The sequence below is a fragment of the Rhineura floridana genome, chromosome 2, assembly GCF_030035675.1.
Source record: "Rhineura floridana isolate rRhiFlo1 chromosome 2, rRhiFlo1.hap2, whole genome shotgun sequence".
NCBI lineage: Eukaryota > Metazoa > Chordata > Lepidosauria > Squamata > Rhineuridae > Rhineura > Rhineura floridana.
Window position 1 is genome coordinate 45,080,811 of NC_084481.1, and position 23,767 is coordinate 45,104,577.

Consider the following 23,767-nt stretch of genomic DNA (forward strand, 5'->3'; position numbering starts at 1 on the left):
TTTATTTATTTAATTTAATTTATATACCGCCCTAAGCCCGAAGGCTCTCTGGGCGGTGTACAAAAAGATAAAAACAAGCAATGTATAAATACAATAAATACAATAAATAAAAAAAACCAAAACAAACAAATAATAAAGAAACCAAACAACATCCAGGATACAAAATAATAATGAAAATGCTATTAAAACACACTTTAAAATGCTTGGGTATCAATTTATTTCAACAACAACAATATACAGCCACCTGAAAACTTATTAAGGAAAAAGCAATGGAGGAAGAATATGCCCTCCTCCCCCAAACCCTCTGTATCATCAGAAGTAAATAAGTCAAGTATTACCAAGCCTTGCATGAAAACTCTCAGTAGCATGCACGTGCTCAGAAATGCTGCTTCAGTGGCAGTTCAGATCATCAAGTTATACGAGTTCACAGAAGGATCCATTTATCTCAGTTGGTCGCCTGATCTTTCAAGAGGTTCTGTCTTATGGATAAAAATAGGTCATTTTGACTATTTTCCCCTCACATATTCATGCCTTAGAAACCAAGTCAATTTTTCATTCCACGGTTCATTTAAGATTTCTAATTATGCACCTCCTTTGCAAAGGATGAAATTGAAATGACAGATAAAGATAACAGTGTAATAAGTGTTTTCATACACTGGCACACTTGGTATTTATCATCAGCAAATAGGCATTTGGCAGCAACAGGATAAAATCTAGGTAATCAGGGCAATATCCTCAATCAGGTGTTTTTTCTTTCACATTTTTAAAATGGTCTTCGGCTTCAATACTTGGCAAAGACAACTGGACAGATTTCTTGATTTTCTCCCTCTCTCCTTTTGCCTAAACTCTCAGCCCCCTACTTTCCAGACTGCTACTATCAAAGAGTTTATTAAATGGCTGAAAAAGACAGCTGGCCCCACCATCTGTTAAAATGTTTTTGAGGGACAAATAAAACAGGTTACACCTTCAACCATGCCAAATTTTCTCAATACCTCTCCCCCTCACAACTGCTTCTTCTGGCAGTCTGTGGTGGCCTAATCTGAATTTCACGCTCCAGTTTTGCTCTTGCTAATGTGTGAGCTTCTTATGTGTGCTTCTCATATAGTTGCCGATATTACTTTTCAGTAACAAAAGCTATCCCTCTCCTTTTCAGCGCATTTGCAATCAACAGAATCCTGGGCTTTTGGAGTTTCCTTTTGCAGTAGATTCTGTGTCATAATGGAAACCCACAGAGAACTAATATCCGACTTCTTTTTTTAAAAAAGGGGGGGGCACAGAGAAGGCAAGGAGCAACATCAGTGGTTTTCTGAGGACTTTTCTATAAATGCTAATAGAGGTAATTCAGATGGACCAACAAAGACAGTGTCTGATGCTCTGCAGGTGTGAAAGGTTTGAAACAAAAGGGATGCTAACCCTAATGGTATTTCTTGTCATTAACACTTCTTTGATGTTCACACTCAAGGCTCTCTTTTATCTGGTAAGGGTGGGATTCCCCCCCTCCCCTTAGTTAACATGCAGCACAACTGGATCTTTACTCTTTCTTCTAGCCTTTAAAGTTCTCTGCAAAATGTTTATGCTAAGTTAGTTTCCACAGCATCTTTGCTGGGGAACCATTTACAACCAAGTAAAATGAGAGAAAGCATGTAAAGGTTATCATTAAAACATCAGTAAGTTCTAATCATTAAGCCAGAGGATAAGATCAATAAAAGGAGCACTTAATGTTACTTTAATAAGGGTGCATTTCCAGTATCAGGTCTTGGGGATTAATTTCATTGTATACGAAGTAGTGCCTATAATACAGCAGCTCTGAGGATATGGATAGTATGCTTTCCTAGCCCTCATTAAGGAAAACTAATTGCAAATGCTTCAGGCATATTAGATCGATACATTCCTGTATTAAAAGAACTTTCTCATAATGGAGTCTGTGTAAGAATGTTTCACTTGTAGCAAATGGTTTTTTTCCCCAGTCTGCTTCTGATGGGTATCTAGAGCAGCCAGTGATGGGGAACCTCCAGCCCATGGGCCTAATTAGGCCAGGCAGGGATACTAACTGGGCCTGAGAGGCCATTTTCCCCAAGCCACACCTACTGGTGGGGCAGGTAAAGTGGGGGTTACAGGTGCCACCAGTAGGGGGACCTGCAAGCCCCTGTGCCTTTGCCCATGTGATTTGATTCCTAGAGCAGAAGAATTTAGTTGGAGAAATTGAGAGCACAGGCTCTAGGTGGAGTTTCTATGTGTCCATCAGCCTACTATGTCTTAGCGACAGGCTAAGTAAAGATACGAGAGCCAGTGTGGTGTAGTGGTTAAGGGGTTGGACTAGGACCTAGGAGACCAGGGTTCGCATCCCCACATAGCCATGAAGCTCACTGGGTGACCTTGAGCCAGTCCCTGCCTCTCAGCTGCATGAAAACCCTATTTGTAGGGTCGCCATAAGTCGGAATCGACTTGAAGGCAGTACATTTACATTTAAGTAAAGATACATGACTTGAAGGGAATATACCAAAGTACCAGGGAGGTTTTCCAGACAGACACTGATTGTACTTCTTAAGGGGTTTATGTTCTACCATCCCAACATTTTTCTCTGTATAGCTTATACTGCTGTGCTGTGAAGATTTAGCTACATGTTCATAGCTGTAGTGTGCAGTTCTTCAGTTTTTGATTCTATAGGCCATTCTCTTGAAGAAGAGCCATAAGCGGGTCTGTGTTTTGTTACAAGAAGTGAGGCGTGGACCAGAGAGTAGCATTACCCTGAACGGAGAATGTAGGTGAAACAGAATCATGATCTCTGACCCCTGTAATTTTTGTATCTATAATGTTAGTTTCAGTAATGTCTTAGAGACATAAGGCAGCAATCCTAGAATAATCTCCACTGAACACAGCTGGTCAAACATCCATAAGAATAGGCTGTAAGGCTGCAGCCTTATGCACACCCACAATGTAAGCCTCATTGAATTCAGTGGGCAAGTAAGGATGCAAAGGATTGGGCTTAAAAGATATGAACTAACTGCTTACAGATCCTTAATGTGAGTTCATGTTGCAAAGCAAGACTGGTGGTCTTTATTAGTGCTGCCAAGGTATCTCCCATATAACTGAGCACTGATTATTCACTTTATGTAAATCCTACACAATGCAGTATCCAAGTCTTACTAGTTCATGCATCATCATCATCATCATCATCATCATCATTATTATTATTATTATTACCCGCCCTTCACCCAGAGGTCCCAGGGCAGGTTACAACAATTTAAAAACTGTGGAATGGTCTTTCCGATGAGGTGCGCCTGGCGCCGACGCTGCTATCTTTTCGGCGCCAGGTGAAAACCTTTTTATATTCCCAGGTATTTTAATGCGTATTAGTATATGTATTTGATGTATTTTGCTACTGTTTGATTATTTTGTTTACCTTTGTTGGTTTTATTTTATTGTATTATTGTATTTATATATTTTGATTGTTTTATTGTATGTACACCGCCCAGAGAGCCCTTGGGCTTAGGGCGGTATATAAATAAAATAAATAAATAAATAAATAAATTAAGTAAAACAATTAAAAACAACCTAAACAACATTGCAGAAAATAAGGAGGGTCCTAAAAATATACATCTCAGATGTTGAAGGCCAGGATAAAGAGGTGCATCTTCAGTATTCACCCAAAGCTGCACAATGAAGTTGCCAGACGCATCTTGGTGGGGAGGGAGTTCCACAGCTTAGGGGCTGCCACAAAGAATGCCCTTTCCTGGGCCACCAATCCCCCGAGCTTCCGAGGGTGACGGAAGAACCAGAAGGGCTCCCTATGCTGATCTCAACAAGCGAGAGGGTCTGGAGGGTGTGTCTTCCCCTATCCCTTCACTAATGCCTGTAAGGATCCTTCAGGCTACCTCATAGGGAGAGAGAAAAGGGGGTTCTTTTCGTAATAATGTTGTCTATGGCATAATCCGTCACTGCTGCCACATCTTAAAGCTCCCCAGGTAGAGGCAGGTTATCTGAAGAGTCTGGCTATACACACTATCAACTGGTTTTCTTTTGACAGTAGCAGAAGTTTTAACTCTCCAGACCTCTCCAAATAGGGAAACTGGGAAATAGCACATAAACAGAGTTCCATAATACCTGGTTTTCTTAGGCAGAAGGGTATGAACAATTTATGAACTTGGAACAAGGTTTTGTTTCTTATATGAATCTTATATGAACACATTCAGAATGGTCAATCAATACGGATACTATGTGGTCAGGTCACATGATGCCACTCACCAGGGATAACCAAAGTAGTGCCCCCATATGTTGCTAAACTACACCTCCCATCATTCCTGAACATTGGCCAGGCTGGAAGGGGCATATGGAATTTGGAGTTCAACAACATCTGTAAAGGCATCTTGTTGGTTACCCCTGCCATACAGCATAATTTGTCAGAAAAAAATGCAAAACAAATGACATAATATTCTCATGGAAAGATGAGCTTATAATATCATTGGATACAAACCATATTTCTTTTGTACAACCATTGTCTGATGGTTTGTATCCAATATGGTTTGACTTGAGCCATAGCTAATACCTTATTATTGTTGTTATTAAATTTATATCCCACCCTTCCTCCCAGAAGTCAATTATTAAGTCAGTAATGAGGTTTCCTAAGAAAAGGAATGAGGTTTACTTTTGTTAGGTACACATTTTTAATGCTTTGAATGACAATATCAATATGATTTTTTAAAAGGCAACCACTTACATGGCTCTTTCCTAAAGACAGAATGAAAGCTAAAGAGCCCAAATTCTAATGTGTATTTATAGAGCAGGGATGTTTCCTTTGCAAGTGATTGTCTTTTTCTCTGTCACTTTGGTGCTAACTGAAGAGAAACGTTTCCATTAAAGGCAATGAGTTCTGATTTTACCCCTAGAGGATTCTTCCCCCACATTTAATCAAGCTGAGGGATTCATTCTGTTCCAGATTGCTTTGCTGCATGCAAGTGAGTTTTCTCTGAGTCATTTGACAATCTGCTATCCTGATTTCAATGAGCTGCCATGTCATTGAAAACGAAGAGCAAGAAAAACTGGCTTCAAACCTAAATAGCAAAATACTGGATAAAGGACTTGACAAGGAGGAGTCATAGCTCAGTGGCATTCTCTGCATGCAGAAGGTCCCAGATTAAGGCCCTGGGATTTCCAGCAAGAGAAGCTGAGGTAGCAAGGGTTGGAAAAGACATCTGCCCCGAGGTCTTGGTGAGTCGCTGCCAGTTAAAGTGGACCAGGGATGGGAAATCTGTGGCCCTCCAGATGTTGTTGGGACTCCAACTCTCGTCAGCCCCTGCCTGGCATGGCCAGTTTTCAGGGATGATGGGAGTCACAGTCCAGCAACATCTGGAGGGCCGCAGGCTCTTCATCCCTGAAATCGATAATACTGGGCTTGACAGATTAATGATATGACTTCAAATAAAGCAGCTTCACATATTTACGTGTGGTTTTTTAAAAAAAGTCTATGAAAGAATGGGAGATACACAACTTTAGGAAACAACAAACCTCTAAACATGGGGTTCTATTCACTGGTGGCTTTGAACTAGCAGAAAGTGCTTCCACTCATGCAAGGCAATGCACTACACTTTTGCTGGCTTCCCCTACCTACCGCAGCCCTCCTTGTCATTTCCCATGCTGTCCCAGAGGGTCCCATTTTTGAAACACTCCAGGGGGCTGCAGTGGGTAAGGTGCCTTGCCTTGGGCCCGCAAATGTGCTTTCCACTAGGCTCAAAGCCACCCATGGATACAGCCCATCATCATTTAAAAGCCCTATAAGGTTTTGGCCCAGTTTATCTTAAGGAGCGCCTCCAGCATCACCAATTAGGCCGCCTAACTAGATCAGCCACACAAGACCTTCTCTCGATTCCCCCAGCTGAAAAAGCTAGGCTGGTGCGAACCAGAGAGAGGGCATTTTCAATTGTGGCTCCCACCCTCTGCAACTCCCTTCCTTTCGATCTCCGCCATGCCCCCTCCTTGATAGGCTTTCGCCGAGCCTTAAAAACCTGGCTGTTCAGACAGGCCTATGGCACTTCTGGGGAGGGTTAGGTTTTTTATGTTGCTGACCACTTGAAAGAGTGATGTTTTTAATGGTTGAATATGTTTTTATTGGTTTTATATTGTATTTTATTGGAAATGTACGTCGCCTAGAGTGGCCATTAATTCAGCCAGATAGGCGACTAACAAATAAAATTTTTATTATTATTATTATTATTATAAAAGGAGATCTCATTAAACTGAAAATGGGGGTACAAGGAAATATTTTAACATAATGCTCAACCTGCTGCAACCACATAATATTAAGACAAAGGGTTACAGAAGAATTTTGTCTGTCTGTGTTCTGTGAAATTCTAGTACAAAGATCAGAAAGAGGATACTCCCTCATAGAACATTATATTAATTTACAATTATTGTGAGATGCCTTATTAACCTTTGACATGTTGTGGGGGAGGGAGGAAGGGAGAAGGGCAGGGAATAATTGAAATACATAATTCCTGTGAGGAAGCCTCTAAACTAGTTAGGGTTTAGGAGCCCAACAGGAAGAGCTGGTCTGGGGAGTGAGGGGCAGTCCCCCCTCCAGGAGGAAGTCAGTGTTGCTCTTCCTGTTGGTTCCAATAGGGGGCACCATCCCATATGTTGCCAATGCCCTCCAGCAGCCTCTGGAGAATAGAATTACCCAGTTCGCTCTCTCTCTCTTTTAAACTCTCAATTTTGATGATGGCTGCTTTCAGAGACCATGTTTGCACCGTTCAGACACACTGATACTTAAGTTGCTCTGAAATGAAGACCAAAAGGAGCTTTTCCCAGGATCAGATGTGCTTGCTCAGTGTGTGTGATCCTACTAGCTGCCCATGTCCTGAGCCAATCCCACATGGGTCCCCATAACAGCTGAAGAGGAGTTCTGCATTCCGCCTACAAGCCCCAAATGCCCGCTTTGCTATAGACTGGGAACCTTTTTCAACCTGAGGGCCGCATTCCCTCCTGGGAAACCTAGGGGCCACACACTAGTGATGGGTGGGCAATGGATGTGACGGCTACTTTTGTCCAGCAGGCTACAGTCCAGCCCCACAAAAGCCAGAGGCATTTACACGTACACCTCTCCATCCAGGCAAGCTGGAGGCAGGAGTGTAATTCAAGGACACAGTCCAGCCAGGAAAAAACTGAAGCAGGACTGGTGAGAGGTGTGGCCTGGGGAGGAGCCGAGAAGAGTCCTGACGGCCAGATAGAGAGGCCTGGAGGGCCACATTTGTTGCCTTGCCCTGATGTTCTCCACCCATTATAGACCATTGGGCTGCTTGTGACAGAACTGGGAACCCACAGCTCTAGGTATAGCTGCTCCATGTAGTGAGCCACACAAAAGCTATAGGATGAAGAGTCACTGTGAAGATCCACAGGAATTCACCTTGGGCAGAACAGCTTCTACCATGACTGTCCCTTTAAGTGGTTCCAATTTGCCTCTACAGGAACCAGGGCTGCAGCACCTCAGTCAGCCCAGCCAAGAGATGGACAGGGCAGGGAGTGGTTGCTACCACCAAGGCCTAATGAAGGGCTCTTGGAGCACAGAGGTACCAGTCAGACGAAGGAGGGAGAGTTGCTTGTTGGAGAGGAGTAGAAGCCTGAGGGACTGCCATCTCTTGGCTCCCCTACAGCTTTTCGCCTGCCAACAGGGAGTTACAGGGAACCCTAATAACCTTCTTGGGAGAGGATATTGTGGGACAGTGTGGTGCAGTGGTTAAGGTGTTGGACTACGACCTGGGAGACCAGGGTTCAAATCCCCACAAAGCCATGAAGCTCACTGGGTGACCTCGGGCCGGTCACTGCCTCTCAACCTCAGAGGAAGGCAATGGTAAACCACCTCTGAATACCGCTTACCATGAAAACACTATTCATAGGGTTGCCATAAGTCAGAATCAACTTGAAGGCAGTCCATTTCCATTTCAGGGCCCTGGATATGACCCTAGGGTGTCCTAAGAAGGAGGCTGTAAGTGGACTGCTGGAACTATCACTCCTCCACTCATAGTTCTGGGATAGCTGGTGTAACCCTGTCACTGACTAACCAAATGTACTGGGACCAGACTGAACTCTGTGTGTCTACAGCTGATGTCACTGGAGAGGATCTTGGAGAGAATTTATTGAGATGGACTTGCTATTACTCTGATACAGTAGTAGAGTGGCAAATTCAGAAATGCAGGGTCTCTTCATTATAGTTACGCCTCAACCCCTTTCCCCCTTTCTCTTGTCTCCCTTGCGCTCTGTCATCTCACAAGTCCACACTCTACTACAAGAGACATCCCTAGTAGCCATTCAGCATGAAAGGAGAGGTTATGTGTTAGCTACTGAGGAGTCTTCTCAGTGGCTGGCTCACCTCCTTTCACTCTGATTGGCTCCGGTCAGCACGAAAGCACAAGGACTGTTCTCAGTGGCCAGGAAGCTCCCCTTTCATGCTGATTGGCTCATATACAGGGACCTGGCTGGGACCCCACTCCCCCCAAAAGTAATGGGTCTATGACCTCCCCATGACCCCGGACGACTACACCCTTGCTCTGATACCTTGAGTTCTCAAAGAACTCAAATGTGAAATGGCTGATCTTCTCACAAAAATATGTTAACTTGCCTCCTCTATCTGCCTCCTCTATCTGCCTCCATACCTGAGGACTGGAAAGTGGCCAATGTAACACCTATTTTTTAAAAGGGGGGGGGACCTGGAAATTACAGGCAACTTAGCTTAACAACTGTCCCAGGAAAACTGTTAGAAATTATTATTAAAGGTAAAATAACCAAGCATACAGAAGAACAACCCTTGCTGAAAAAGAAACAGCATGACTTCTGCAATGGTAAGCCTTGTCTCACCAACCTATCACAGTTCTTTGAGAGTGTCAAGAAGCATATAAATAGAGGTGATCCGGATGACAATGTACTTGGAATTTCAAAAAGCTTTCAACAAGGTACCTCAACAAAGCCTCCCGAGTAAGCTTAGTAGTAGGGACGGGATCAGTTGGCCAGTGTACCAGTTCAAAAGCAATCTGTTGACCTAACAGGCTGGTATTGACTGGAGTTTGTTCTTTGTTCACTAGCTGCTGCTTTTACCAATCCATTTTTTCACCTCAGAAAAAAATTGATATTAATATCAGTATTTTACAGGGAACATTGATATTTTTAAAGGAGATGTAGATAAAGGAAATATTGATAAACTGAAAAAATATATTAAAATATCAATATTAATATCAATATTTTAGACATGGATTTTTTAAAAAATAAATCAGTTCCTGAAAATAGCCATGGAAAATCACTACATAAAAATCTGATCTACAACAATAGTGAATAAACAAATTAATGGAAAATTTGGTACCAAATCCGAATTGGGTGGAATGGTAGCACATGCCTACTTAGCAGTCATGGAACAAGAGGACAGATCCTCTTGTGGTTAGGAATTGGTTAGGTAACAGGAAGCAGAGAGTAGGAATAAATGGACAGTTCTCCCAATGGAGGGATGTAGAAAGTGGAATCCCCCAAGGATCAGTGTTAGGACTTGTGCTTTTTAACTTGTTCATAACCTATCTAGAGTTAGGGTTTTCTCTGATCTATAAAATTGTAAAATTAATAAAAATAAACAAACAATCTAGAGTTAGGGGTGAGCAGTGAAATGACTATGTTTGCTGATGATATTAAATTCTTCAGGGTCATTAAAATAAAAAGGGATTGTGAAGAGTTTCAAAAGGACCTCTCCCAACTCAATGAATGGGCAATAAAATGGCAAATGCAATTCAGTGTAAACAAGTATAAACTGACTCATGTTGGGGCAAAAAAAATCTTAATTTCACATATATGATCATGGTGTCAGAACTGGCAATGGCTGAACAAGAATGGAACCTTAGGGTCATAGTGGATAGCTTGATGAAGATGTCAACCCAGTGTGTGGCAGTGGTGAAAAAGGCAAATTTCATGCTAGGGATCATTAGGAAAGGAAAATAAAACTGCCAGCATAATAACGCCATTATTCAAATCAATTGTGGGACCGCATTTGGAATACTGTGTACAGTTCTGGTTGCCTCACCTCAAAAGGGATATTGCAGAGTTGAAAAAGATTCTGAAAAGGGCAACCGGGATGATCAAGGGGATGGAGCGACTCCCTTATGAAGTAAGATAGCAGCTTTTGGGGCTTTTTAGTTTAGAGAAAAGGCAGGTCAGAGGAGACCTGCTCCACGAGCTAGAGGGAGCCCCAGCTAGAGGGAGCCTGCTCCACGAGCTAGAGGGAGCCCCAGCCGACGAAGCATCAAGGCCCCAGCTGACAAAGCGTCAAGGCGAGTTAAGCAGCAGAGCGAAAAGAGGGTAAGTAGCTCCCATTTATTCCATTATTTAATTGAAGTGAAACAGCTCAGAGCAATAAGTAATAAGGGCAGCCCAAGGTCACCCTGGGCTAGGAGCCAAATCCTGAAAGAACCTATATCTTAGGAGACAGATCCTAGGAGAAGGAAGCCCATAGAAAGCTAGTTTTCAACACCACCCTAGCAGGAAAGCTTCAGGGGACACTGTAAACAAGGCTAAATTCCAGTCGGAGAGAAGGAGGAAAAGGAAACTCCACCGACACATACAGGGAGAGAGTCAGCTCAGTCCTTGCTAAAAAGGGCAGCTTCAGCCTTCCTGAAACACAACCACAAGCTCTGTTTCCCTAGGTTAAAGAAAGGTCAGGCTGTTCTAGGTGGGAAAACAACAAACACAAAAGACTTGCCTGGAAGGCGCAGCCCCTTGATTAGATTAAAAGCAGCCAAAAGCTTAAACAGCCCCGCCCCTCGCTCAGGAAGGAAGGAAGCCTGAGAGAATACTAAAGAGTTAAGCCCCAGCTGATAGCCATCAGCCTCAAGTAACACATCATTGGCTGGCAGCAGTAGCTGGGAGGAACCAGCCACACATATAAAGTCAGAGCACCCTCGCGAGGGAGCCTGCTCCACGAGCTAGAGGGAGCCCCAACCGACGAAGCGTCAAGGCGAGTTAAGCAGCAGAGCGAGTTAAGCAGCAGAGCGAGTTAAGCAGCAGAGCGAGTTAAGCAGCAGAGCGAGTTAAGCAGCAGGGCGAGTTAGGCAGCAGGGCGAGTTCGGCAGCAGGGCGAGTTCGGCAGCAGGGCAAGGAGGTCAGGGCCCCCCACTCTGCCCGTCTGTTCCCTGACCTCAACTAAACCGCAGTCTCCAACCCATTGACGTAATAAACCTTAAACAAAACTATGCAGGTAAGAAGCCAGCAGGGGTGTGGGGGCTTTCCAGTGTTTTGCACCGCCTGCAGCATGTACGACTATCTGCCTGTTGGACAGAAGTCGTGGGTGTGCTCTCGGTGCAATGAGCTCCTGGCTCTCTGGGAACGACTTCATTTCCTTGAGGCCAAAGTGGCGGACCTGGAAAAGCTGAGAGAGGCAGAGAGGTGTGTGGAGGAGGCCTTCAGGGACGTTATAGCTGTGTCCCACTCCAACGATGATAGCTCTCCTGCTATCATGGACAACGATGGTCTCGGGGAAGGAGAGCATCCAGCTGAGGAAGAGGGAAACGATCCCTTAGAAGGGACCCATTCCTTGGGGGATGAGCAGCTATCCTCTCGTGCCGAGGATATATCTCCAGAGGGTGGAGGGATCCTTGTAGTGGGTGATTCGATCATTAGGAACATAGACAGTGGGGTGTGTGATGGGCGTGTAGACCGCAAGGTGTTTTGCCTGCCTGGTGCGAAGGTTGCGGATATCACCCGTCGTTTAGATAGTTTGGTAGACAGTGCTGGGAAGGAGTCAGTGGTCGTGGTGGACGTTGGCACCAACGACATGGGGAAATGCAGCCGTGAGGTCCTGGAAGCAAAATTTAGGTTGCTAGGTAGGATGCTGAAAGCCAGGACCTCCAAGGTGGCTTTCTCTGAAATGCTACCAGTTCCACGCGCAGGACCAGCCAGACAGGCCCAGCTTCGCAGTCTCAATGCGTGGATGAGACGATGGTGTCGGGTGGAAGGGTTCGGATTTGTTAGGCACTGGGGAACATTTTGGGACAAGCCGGGCCTGTACAAAAGGGACGGGCTCCACTTGAACCAGAATGGAACCAGACTGCTGGCACTTAAAATTAAAAAGGTAGCAGAGCAGCTTTTAAACTGACTGAGGGGGGAAACCCGACAGGAGCTGAGAAAGGTCCGGTTCGGAATAAACCTCCCCCCTGGGATAAAAACCAAAGAAATTATGAAATTTTTAAAAGGGTAGGCCTAGAAGTAGGCATTGTGAGAGCAGGGGCACAGGATATAAATTCAGAAGAGCAAAATTACCACAGGCCTAACCACAAGTGCCAAAGACACTTGAAGAGAGACACTGCTTACAAGTGCCTGTACGCTAATGCTAGGAGCCTCCGAACCAAGATGGGAGAACTGGAGTGCTTGGTCTTAGAGAAGAGCATTGATATAGTGAGCATAACCGAGACCTGGTGGAATGGAGAAAACCAGTGGGATACGGTTATCCCTGGATATAAACTATATCGGAAGGACAGGGAAGGACATATTGGTGGCGGAGTCGCTCTATACGTGAAAGAAGGCATTGAATCCAGCAAGCTCAAAACCCCAAAAGAGGCAGACTCCTCCACGGAATCGTTGTGGGTGGTGATACCGTGCCCCAGGAGGGACTTAATACTGGGAACGATCTATCGTCCCCCTGATCAAAATGCTCAGGGAGACCTTGAGATGAGATATGAAACTGAGGAAGCATCCAAACTAGGAAATGTGGTAGTAATGGGTGACTTCAACTACCCGGACATAGACTGGCTGCATATGTGTTCCAGTCATGACAAAGAAGCAAAGTTTCTAGATATTCTAAATGACTATTCCCTAGATCAGTTGGTCATGGAACCGACCAGAGGGACGGCAACCCTGGACTTAATCCTCAGTGGGGACCGGGACCTGGTGCGAGATGTAAGTGTTGTTGAACTGATTGGGAGCAGTGACCACAGTGCTATTAAATTAAACATACATGTAACTGGCCAATTGCCAAGAAAATCCAACACGGTCACATTTGACTTCAAAAGAGGAAACTTCACAAAAATGAGGGGATTGGTAAAAAGAAAGCTGAAAAACAAAGTCCAGAGGGTCACATCACTCGAAAATGCTTGGAAGTTGTTTAAAAACACTATATTAGAAGCTCAACTGGAGTGCATACCGCAGATCAGAAAAGGTACCGCCAGGGCCAAGAAGATGCCAGCATGGTTAACGAGCAAAGTCAAGGAAGCTCTTAGAGGCAAAAAGTCTTCCTTCAGAAAATGGAAGTCTTGTCCAAATGAAGAAAATAAAAAAGAACACAAACTCTGGCAAAAGAAATGCAAGAAGACAATAAGGGATGCTAAAAAAGAATTTGAGGAGCACATTGCTAAGAACATAAAAACCAACAACAAAAAATTCTATAAATACATTCAAAGCAGGAGACCATCTAGGGAGACAATTGGACCCTTGGATGATAAGGGAGTCAAAGGTGTACTAAAGAACGATAAGGAGATTGCAGAGAAGCTAAATGAATTCTTTGCATCTGTCTTCACAGTGGAAGATATAGGGCAGATCCCTGAACCTGAACTAACATTTGCAAATAGTGGTAACGAGAGAGGAAGTTCTAAGCTTAATGGACAATATAAAAACTGACAAATCACCGGGCCCGGATGGCATCCACCCGAGAGTTCTCAAAGAACTCAAAGGTGAAATTGCTGATCTGCTAACTAAAATATGTAACTTGTCCCTCGGGTCCTCCTCCGTGCCTGAGGACTGGAAAGTGGCAAATGTAACGCCAATCTTCAAAAAGGGATCCAGAGGGGATCCCGGAAATTACGGGCCAGTTAACTTAACTTCTGTCCCTGGAAAACTGGTAGAAAGTATGATTAAAGCTAGATTAACTAAGCACATAGAAGAACAAGCCTTGCTGAAGCAGAGCCAGCATGGCTTCTGCAAGGGAAAGTCCTGTCTCAGTAACCTATTAGAATTCTTTGAGAGTGTCAACAAGCATATAGATAGAGGTGATCCAGTGGACATAGTGTACTTAGACTTTCAAAAAGCGTTTGACAAGGTACCTCACCAAAGGCTTCTGAGGAAGCTTAGCAGTCATGGAATAAGAGGAGAGGTCCTCGTGTGGATAAGGAATTGGTTAAGAAGCAGAAAGCAGAGAGTAGGAATAAACGGACAGTTCTCCCAATGGAGGGCTGTAGAAAGTGGAGTCCCTCAAGGATCGGTATTGGGACCTGTACTTTTCAACTTGTTCATTAATGACCTAGAATTAGGAGTGAGCAGTGAAGTGGCCAAGTTTGCTGACGACACTAAATTGTTCAGGGTTGTTAAAACAAAAAGGGATTGCGAAGAGCTCCAAAAAGATCTCTCCAAACTGAGTGAATGGGCGGAAAAATGGCAAATGCCATTCAATATAAACAAGTGTAAAATTATGCATATTGGAGCAAAAAATCTGAATTTCACATATACGCTCATGGGGTCTGAACTGGCGGTGACCGACCAGGAGAGAGACCTCGGGGTTGTGGTGGACAGCACGATGAAAATGTCGACCCAGTGTGCGGCAGCTGTGAAAAAGGCAAATTCCATGCTAGCAATAATTAGGAAAGGTATTGAAAATAAAACAGCCAGTATCATAATGCCGTTGTATAAATCTATGGTGCGGCTGCATTTGGAATACTGTGTACAGTTCTGGTCGCCTCATCTCAGAAAGGATATTATAGAGTTGGAAAAGGTTCAGAAGAGGGCAACCAGAATGATCAAGGGGATGGAGCGACTCCCTTACGAGGAAAGGTTGCAGCATTTGGGGCTTTTTAGTTTAGAGAAAAGGCGGGTCAGAGGAGACATGATAGAAGTGTATAAAATTATGCATGGCATTGAGAAAGTGGATAGAGAAAAGTTCTTCTCCCTCTCTCATAATACTAGAACTCGTGGACATTCAAAGAAGCTGAATGTTGGAAGATTCAGGACAGACAAAAGGAAGTACTTCTTTACTCAGCGCATAGTTAAACTATGGAATTTGCTCCCACAAGATGCAGTAATGGCCATCAGCTTGGATGGCTTTAAAAGAAGATTAGACAAATTCATGGAGGACAGGGCTATCAATGGCTACTAGCCATGATGGCTGTGCTCTGCCACCCTAGTCAGAGGCAGCATGCTTCTGAAAACCAGTTGCCAGAAGCCTCAGGAGGGGAGAGTGTTCTTGCACTCGGGTCCTGCTTGCGGGCTTCCCCCAGGCACCTGGTAGGCCACTGTGAGAACAGGATGCTGGACTAGATGGGCCACTGGCCTGATCCAGCAGGCTCTTCTTATGTTCTTATGTATGACATGACAGAAGTGTACACAATTATGCATGGCATGGAGAAAGCGGATACAGAGAGATTTTTATCCCTCTCTCATAACACTAGAACTCATGGGCATCCAATGAAGCTGAATGTCGGAAGATTCAGGACAGACAAAAGAAAGTACTTCATGCAGCTTGTAGTTAAACTATGGAATTCACTTCCACAAGAGGTACTGATGGCCACCAACCTGAATGGCTTTAAGAGTGTATAAGACAAATTCATGGGGGATAAGGCTATCAATGGCTATTAGCCATGATGGCTACGCCCTGCCCCCTCAGTCAGAAGGAGTATGCTTCTGAATACCAGTTGCTGGGAATTGCAAGTGGGGACACTACTGTTGTGCTTTGGTTCTGCTTGTGGTTGGCCAAGAACAGGATGCTGGACTAGATGGGCCATTGGCCTGATCCACCAGGCTTTTCTTTTGTTATTCATTTGGGACTGTGAGGTTGGGTGTCTGAGTCTGTACCAAGGTGTCCAGGCCCAATAAAACTGAAGTTATTGTGCTTTTGCTTACCTTGTCTTTCACTGGGGCTCACATATGGGCGTATTCCCCATGGAACCCATGGGTCACAGGGCATTCAAGTTGTCACTGCCCAGGACAGACTCACTGCTTTCCTGGCCAATAAATGGTTCCCAAGTAATGGAGTGACTCTACCTACCTACCCAGTGTGGCCATTGGCTCTCCTCAACAGGAAGAGCTATGAAAATGTCATGCTCCAGTAAGGGCTTTGCCTGGGCTGTGATAGCATTCCCTGGCTCTGATTTCCTGGCTTGAAATCTCAGCTCCAATCCTTGGCTTGTTCCCTGACCTCAATTTAACAGCTGCCCACTGCACAGTTCTGACATTTCTGCTGAACAGTACCAACTGGGTGCTTGGAGACAGTCTTATGCAAACTTGCACTTAAATATTTCTCTGACACTTCCCTGAGCAGTGGAAGATCAAGGTGGTGTTCACAGGGTATTGGGGGGGGGAAACAATTTATTTACAAAAATATAGGCTGAGAAGGAATGATAAGGAATTCACAGTTAGCATCAGCAGTACCAGTCCCAACCATGGAGATCAAAATGCCTCTGAGCTCTCTAGCTCTTTTCCAGCAACTAGCTGCCAGTACAAAAATTCTTTTTTTCCAAATTCAGTACCCCTCACCCTCTGCCTGAATTAACCTTCCCAAAATGTGGCATTCAAAAAAAATATTCTATCTAGTTCCCCAATTAAATACACTTGAAAAGCAAAAAGTCCTCTTCAATCAAAGTGTATCAAGCAGGTTTCACCCTGATACCCATGGCTCAAATGAAAAGGGAATTCCTCCAGAGCACAGGGCAATTAATTTCACTAGTCCATATTGGGCATTGCCAGCCACTCTAGACACAAAACATACACTGTGTAGCCCCCCCCCCCGCTGCTGCTATTACCAAGTGATTCTTTCTGGTAGCAGCGAGGGGTCATTTCCCCCCTCAACTGCTACTTGCTGTCATCTGAGTACTGCATTGAGCCACATCCCAGTCCCTGGTCATGGTTAAGAAACAGGTTGCATTGTATCTGCACTGGCCCACATTATTAGAAGGAAAGGCTCTATTTCATTTGCTTGGCTACGTATTTGCTTTTCCTTTTAAAATTTACATTGCAGTGATATTTTAGAACCAAAATAGCTTAAAAAACAAACAGGGGTTTCCTCAACCCACAACTGCACCAATTCAAGTTTTCCATCACTCACTAAAGCAGGTGCCTACCAATTAAATCAAGGAACTTTTGCAACCCTGATGAAAATTTCTAGCCCGTAGTCAGGAGCTATCTGTCAGGGCTAGAGGTACCAGTCTATAGGCCTGTGTGTTTCTGCTGCCCTGTGTGGTGAGCCACTGGGCTAAAAGCTACTGTTTCCTGGGCTATGATGTGTTCCAAGGCTCCTGTCCCTCTAGGTGAGGGGTGGAGAACCTCAGCCTGCAGGCCATACTTGGCCCACCAGGACTCCCTGTTTGGCCAGTGAGACTGTTTTAGGCAAGTCACACCTGCCCTACACTTGATGCCATACGTTATGTCAGATGTGAGTCAGGTAAAGGTGGGGTTTCAAAGGTGCGGTTTCAAAGGAACAATTGGGAGCTTAAAGAGAGCTCCTCATTGTTCTTTTGCTGGAGCAAGGTGTGCTCTCACCACCCATCAGCTGATGGGCCCTGCCCACCTGTCAAATTTTGCACAGCAGGGTTGGGTAGATGTTCTGGCCCACCAGCCAGAGAAGGTTCCCCAGCCCTGATCTAGGCCTGCCATTGGTTCCCCTTAGCCAAGAAAGGCAATCTACATCTCTGCAAGTTGCGCGGTTTGGCTGCAATCCTATACACACCAATGACTTAATCTCATTGAACTTAATGGAGCTTCCTTCTGAATTGACGTATAGGATTGTACTATTAAACTAGAGCATACAGGGTAATCCTAAGTATGTTTACCCAGCAATAAATCCCACTTTCTTCAATGGGGTTACTCTCTCTAGAAAGTGTGTTTAGGATTTCAGTTTAAATTATTAGCCCAAGCCCCCACAGCTTCTGGCCTGCTTGAGACATGCCCCCATATTTTTTTTTTTGCAGTCTGAGGTAGGCAGCAGAAACAGGAGATTTAGTGTACATAGCTGAATGGAGCTCCCTGCACCCGTACTCTGTATTCAGCTTTGAGGAGCAATGCCAAAACAGATCATTCTAAATATTAGATGTTTGAATGCTGGAAGCAGGGCTGGCACCAAAGGGCAGTCAGGTCCACAGAGGCCCCTGAAGGGCCCCTTGTTAGGATGGGGGAGTAGTGCGTCCCTGCCGCAGATCGCAGGGAGAGAGCTTCCAGGCCACCTGCCTGTTCGCTCATTTGACCTACCTCTCTCTCCTGTCTTTTGCTGCTGCGCGCGCTGGGCTATCATCAACCAAGATGGCAGCGGAGGCTCCTTTAAGGGCTGATGCACCTACCACCATCTTGGTTGATGGCAGGCATGTCCATGTGTGTGCATGTAGGGTACCGCACATGCATGACATCAAACAAGATTGTGGCGGGGGTATCAGCCCCTTAGAGAAGCCTCTGCCACCACCTTGTTGATGGCAGCCTTGTGCGCACAGTGCACACAGCAGCAGGACGCAGGGGAGGGGTAGGTGGAACAGGCAGGAGCCACGTGCCCGGGGCAGGCTGGTGCCCAAGGGCCACAGCATACCTGGCACTGGCCATGGCTGGACGGAACTAGTAACTATTCAGTATCTGTAGATTCATGGTGTTACAATTTCCATATGTTCATCTAACTAATGAGTATAGGCCACTTCTGTAAGGCATGACAGAAGTTTATAAAATGATGCACATTGTGGAGAAATATGTTTTTCTCCCTTTCTCATAATGCTAGAACCTGGGTCATCTAATGAAACTGAATGGTGGGAGATTTGGCTTAGTCACTACTTCACACAGTGCACCATTAGACTGTGGGGTCATCTAATGATGATGGCTGTCAGCTAAGACAGCTTCAAAAGAGGATTAGACAAATTTATGTAGGACAAAGATATCAACGGCTACTTGTAATGATGGCTATATGTCACCTCCAGGATCTGAAGCAGCATGTAGCTGAATACCAGTTGCTGGGGATTATGAGCAGGAGAGGACCACTGCACACATGTCCTGTTTGAGGGCTTCCCATAGGCATGTGGCTGGCCACTGTGAGTACAGAATGCTGGACTGTACAGGCCTTTGCTCTGATCCAGCAGAAGTGTTCTTACAATCTTTTGTGAATGGCATCCAACAGCAGACCATATAGTTTTGTTTTCCTGAGGTTATACAAAGTATTGGCCCTGATCTTAGTATTTCCACCTTCAGTCCAAATGCATTATAAAATGGTAAATTAAGTGATTTAGTAATACACTAATAACTATTTTACCATTTAGGCTTTTGATGTGTGTTTTCCTCCTGGAGAGTCACATGTTCTATCACAAAATACTATTTTACAAGGTAATGTCAAAAGAACACATTCAGCATTTTAAATGATTATACTTTTTTCTCCACTGTGCTAATTCTTCTTAGCTTTAGAAATCAGCTCTAATTTTCAGGGTTCTGTTGGATCTCATAATGCCTCTTCTGATGCTGTGTCATATTTTGATTACTAAGCAAAATCTGTGAGAGCCATCCCAACCTGTGCTGCCAATAATGGTTTCTTCTAGCAGAGTTTCTTAGCCTTTTTAAAACCCATGCCCCCCTTCAAACCTGGCTCCCCTAATTATTTTATTTGAATTTTCAAAAGGATTGAAATATCGTGACTTTTAATTATAAAGAAAAGTTTGGGCTTAATAATAAAAACTTTCAATCTTTTAAAAAAGATTTTTTTAATTTTCTGAAAGATCCACATAAAAATTTAAATTCCAAGGAGTCAGCTTCAATTATTATCAACATGAGCACTGATGCTGCATGCTTGTCACAAGCGTTTGGATTTTGTGCACTGTGGAAGATAGAGCAGTCTAAGGTCACTTTCAACATCCAGTCTGTTGCACTGCTTTGTTTTAATAGCCACAGGAACAGAAAAATAAGCTTTCCAAAGATGTAGAAATGGAATGATGATGCACAGGGCGTTGTCTCCTGTTTTGGAGTATACAGGGAGATATTTCAACCAAAGTGAATTATTTGAAATCATCTTTGGCAGCTGAAGCAAACCTGAGTTCCAAAAACTCCTCATGGAGATGTCCTGGCAAGGACTGGACGTCAGTGATAAAGAGGTTCCTCACAAGCCTCCAAGATAAAGCTTGTGAGATAATGCCAAACTACTGTGCATCCATGATGACACACAGATCATGTAAAAAGCTGCGTAGAATCTCACCTTCCAAACATAACATGTCATACTCTTATATTTTAATACTGCTAATTTTTTATTTATACAGTACATATATTTGGAAACACTCATGCCCCCCCCCCCCAAATATCTTATTATGTCTCCCTGGTTGAGAAATACTGTGTTATAGAAAGAAGCCAGATTTTTGAGGCAATGGTTGCTACATTTATACTTCAAAAGAAAATTATTTAACAAAATTTATACACCGCTTAAGCAATTTACAAAAAACATTGAAATTATCATTAGAATAGCTAAAAACAAGTAATTAAAAACATATTTAAAACAATTCAAACAGCTACCAACTGAAAACATTAAAACAGATCAACATCTCTGTGTCTGGAAAGGCTTGCCTAAATAGAATATTTTTTAAGCAGGCACAGTACGGAATACAGTCAAGGCACCTGACTGATGTCACTAGGCAGGGAATTCCAAAGAGTAGGTGCTGCCATACTAAAAGAACAATTTCTTATAAGTACAGAACGGGTATTATATGGCACCTGTAACAGTGCCTGTTCTGCAGAGCAAAATGCTCGAGTGGGCACATATGGGTTAAGGTGGTCTCACCTGTAAAATGGTCCCAAGCTGTCCCATTGATTTACCTTTTTCACCCTCTCTTGGATAGACTGCGTGAGCAGCATAGCAGACACCAGCATTTGCTTAACCTGTCCCTACTTTGGCTACATAGCTGGTATAGCACAGTGGGGAGGAGAGCCTGCCTGGGAGTCCAGAGTCAAATCCCCGCTCGTGTCTCCTGGGTGTCAAGGGCCAGCTAAAGATCACCCCCACAGTGAGTGGCTCAGGGGTTATGTGCCCTGCCACCTGTGCAGCCGTGGGCAAACTGCATAGTCCCAAGGAGCCCAGTTGCCCCCCAGCTGGGCAACTGCATAGTCCCAAGGAGTCCAGTTGCCCCCCAGTTGCGGACAAGGAAGGGGCTGGCTTGTGCAGCTGTGGCAAGCTGAGTAGGCCCTAGCCAACCGGGGAGGACTAACCTCAGAGGGAGGCAATGGTAAACCCCCTCTGAATACTACTTACCATGAAAACCCTATGCATAGGATAGCCATAAGTCTGGATTGACTTGAAGGCAGTCCATGTCATTTTCACTTTGGCTACATTGTCAAAGAGCACAAGTTCAGGTGCCCCCCAAATATGTATTTAATATATTATGCACATATGTGCCCACTACACACACATATGTAAACCAGAAATGAGAAACATATGTTAAGTTTCTTACCAGCATTGTACCAAAAGAGTTAAATGGTAGAAGTTCAACTCTGAAAGGACACTCCTCTGGAGGAAGGAAGAGCTTGGAATGTGTTTTCTTCCTCTGTGATGGAGTCTACAGCTGACAATGATTTGTAATACTCATCCTCCCAATCAAGCACTTTTATTTGCCTAAGGAAAAAAAAGAAAACACAAGCCACTCTGAATGGTGATTCACTTTAAAAAAAATAAGTTTCTGTTTACTTGGCTCCAAAAGGTGTTTTTGTATGGATGGTGGAACAAAAACCATCTTATGTTTGATGACTAGCTGTGGCTGATAAAGGATGCTTTTTCTCTGCACAGATCTTTGGAGCATAATACATTCAGGCTTCAATCATATACCTTTATCTGGATAGTGAGTCCTATTGAATTCAATGGGACCTGCTTCAGAGTTGATATGCTCCAAGCTTCACCGTGGCTTCCTAGAGTCATTGGGAACAATTTAGGATTTTGGCTTTGAGATATAACTCTTCCAGACTTTGTTTTGGGCAATCAGCACTCTCCATCAGAGTACTAATAATCCACAAACCACAAAGGAATCAGGTAGGGGATTCAGGGGGAATCCCCATGCTGAACCTATGAATTAGTAGGATCAGTTGTCAGGCCTAAATAGCAATGGTAGCTCAGACCCCTGGGAACATGACATATCTATTTAACAGCTATTTGCCTTCTGCCATCAAGACTGTATAGTACGAGTGGCAAACAATCAACAGTACATGTTTGATTTATGTCTAAGTGTTTCTGTAGTAAGTAAAATCATGATTTCGGCCACTGTCAAATGATTCTTAAAACCATTCACTCCAGTCCATTAATGCAGTCCTAGTTTGTTTTTCAATGGTCAGCCACACTTCTGGAATAACTAATATGAATGATTTTGAGAAGCATTATTAATGCCTCAAGAGCCAGCATGGTGTAGTGGTTTGAGTGTCGGACTATGACCTGGGAGACCAGGATTCGAATCCTCACACAGCCATGAAGCTCACTGGGTGACCTTGGGCCAGTCACTGCGTCTCAGCCTCAGAGGAAGGCAGTGGTAAACCCACTCTGAATACTGCTTACCATGAAAACCCTATTCATAGGGTCACCATAAGTCAGGATCGACTTGAAGGCAGTCCATTTTCATTTCCATTTATTAATGCCCCACACAGTGAGAAGGTTCCACTAACAATGGATGGTTGAGCAATGACAAAAATCTCCAGCAATTATGCTATGGCATCATGCACAACATTACCACTACTTATGGGTTGTTTAAACAGGACAGGATCTGGAGAACTGCAAGTGGCGTTTCACTCACACAAGGAAGGTTTCCTGCCTCCTCTTCCTTGCCACAGTTTCTTGTGCCTCTGCCTCAAGTTGTTCTTGCAGGTCAGGAGACCCTCGGGAACAGTGTGGGATGCAAGGGGGAGACAGTAACTGAGGAACACTGGTGGAAAGTGGAGACCTCCCCCCTTGAGTAAATGCCAGTGCTTTCTGCTCACGTGACAGGCTCCTTGGATCCTGCTCTGAGTGGTTATTAAGATTTGCATATCAAGATCAATACATGTACTTAATATGGCACTAGGAGGTAACTGCATTGCTAGCCTGATTGGATATACAACAAGATGTGTTTTCCTGAAAACACAGAAACAGAAGTAATTTGTCTTAAATATTGCTTTGAAATGCACACATGGACAATACTATAAAGGATCATAAACCATAAAGGAAAATTTAAACAAATGCTCACATTGGGTTGAATTCAGGTTACGTCAGTTGAACCTAGGCCCCACTGATTTCAATGGGACAAACAAAGTATGACAAATCCCATTGACTTCAGTTGGAAGTAAGCACAACTTACTTAGTCTGGCTTTAACTTCCTGTGCTTTGGCTGTATTCACCCGAATACAATGCACTTATAGAATAAGCCTGATTTATATATTAGATTCAGAAGCATTGTAAGGCTATTTTATCTGGGATGGCTTTTAAGGGCTCAGGTTATAATAATGGTTGTTATTGTTAGCACGCTTTTCTGCCACTATACTCAGTGGCTATCTGATCTGGGGATTCACTGGAAAACAGGCAGGTGACATTTCATAAGTGAATGTGCACATGATTTTCCCTTCAAGGAAATTGTATCTGTGTATAAAAAGAAAAGATTCACATGCAAAGCAGCCCCCAGTCAAGAATGAATGGGCAAGGACTGCCTCTTTCTAGGAACAAATGCCTTTCTTCACTCTTTCTTCTCCCTTCAAATAGATCCATGCTGTGGCCCGGGAGGACTTTTGCGTTTTGCTGTCCCTCATGTTGTGCCTGTGCACACTCCTGGCAGGCATTTGCTTCCAGGACTCTCAATCCGCTATTTGTGTC

General features: G+C 44.1%; 1 protein-coding gene across 1 annotated transcript in view; it reads right to left on the reverse strand.

Annotated features, from left to right (window-relative positions):
- Positions 1–203: 203 nt before the first annotated feature.
- MYO3B (myosin IIIB) overlaps positions 204–23,767 on the reverse strand; it is a 357,902-nt gene continuing 334,338 nt past the window's right edge. The window contains exons 34-35 of the mRNA XM_061608529.1: positions 21,396–21,556; positions 204–479 (exon numbers count right to left, since the gene is read on the reverse strand). Coding sequence (XP_061464513.1) covers positions 21,430–21,556 — 127 coding nt within the window. The 3' untranslated portion in view covers positions 204–479; positions 21,396–21,429. The remainder of the gene's footprint in view (positions 480–21,395; positions 21,557–23,767) is intronic.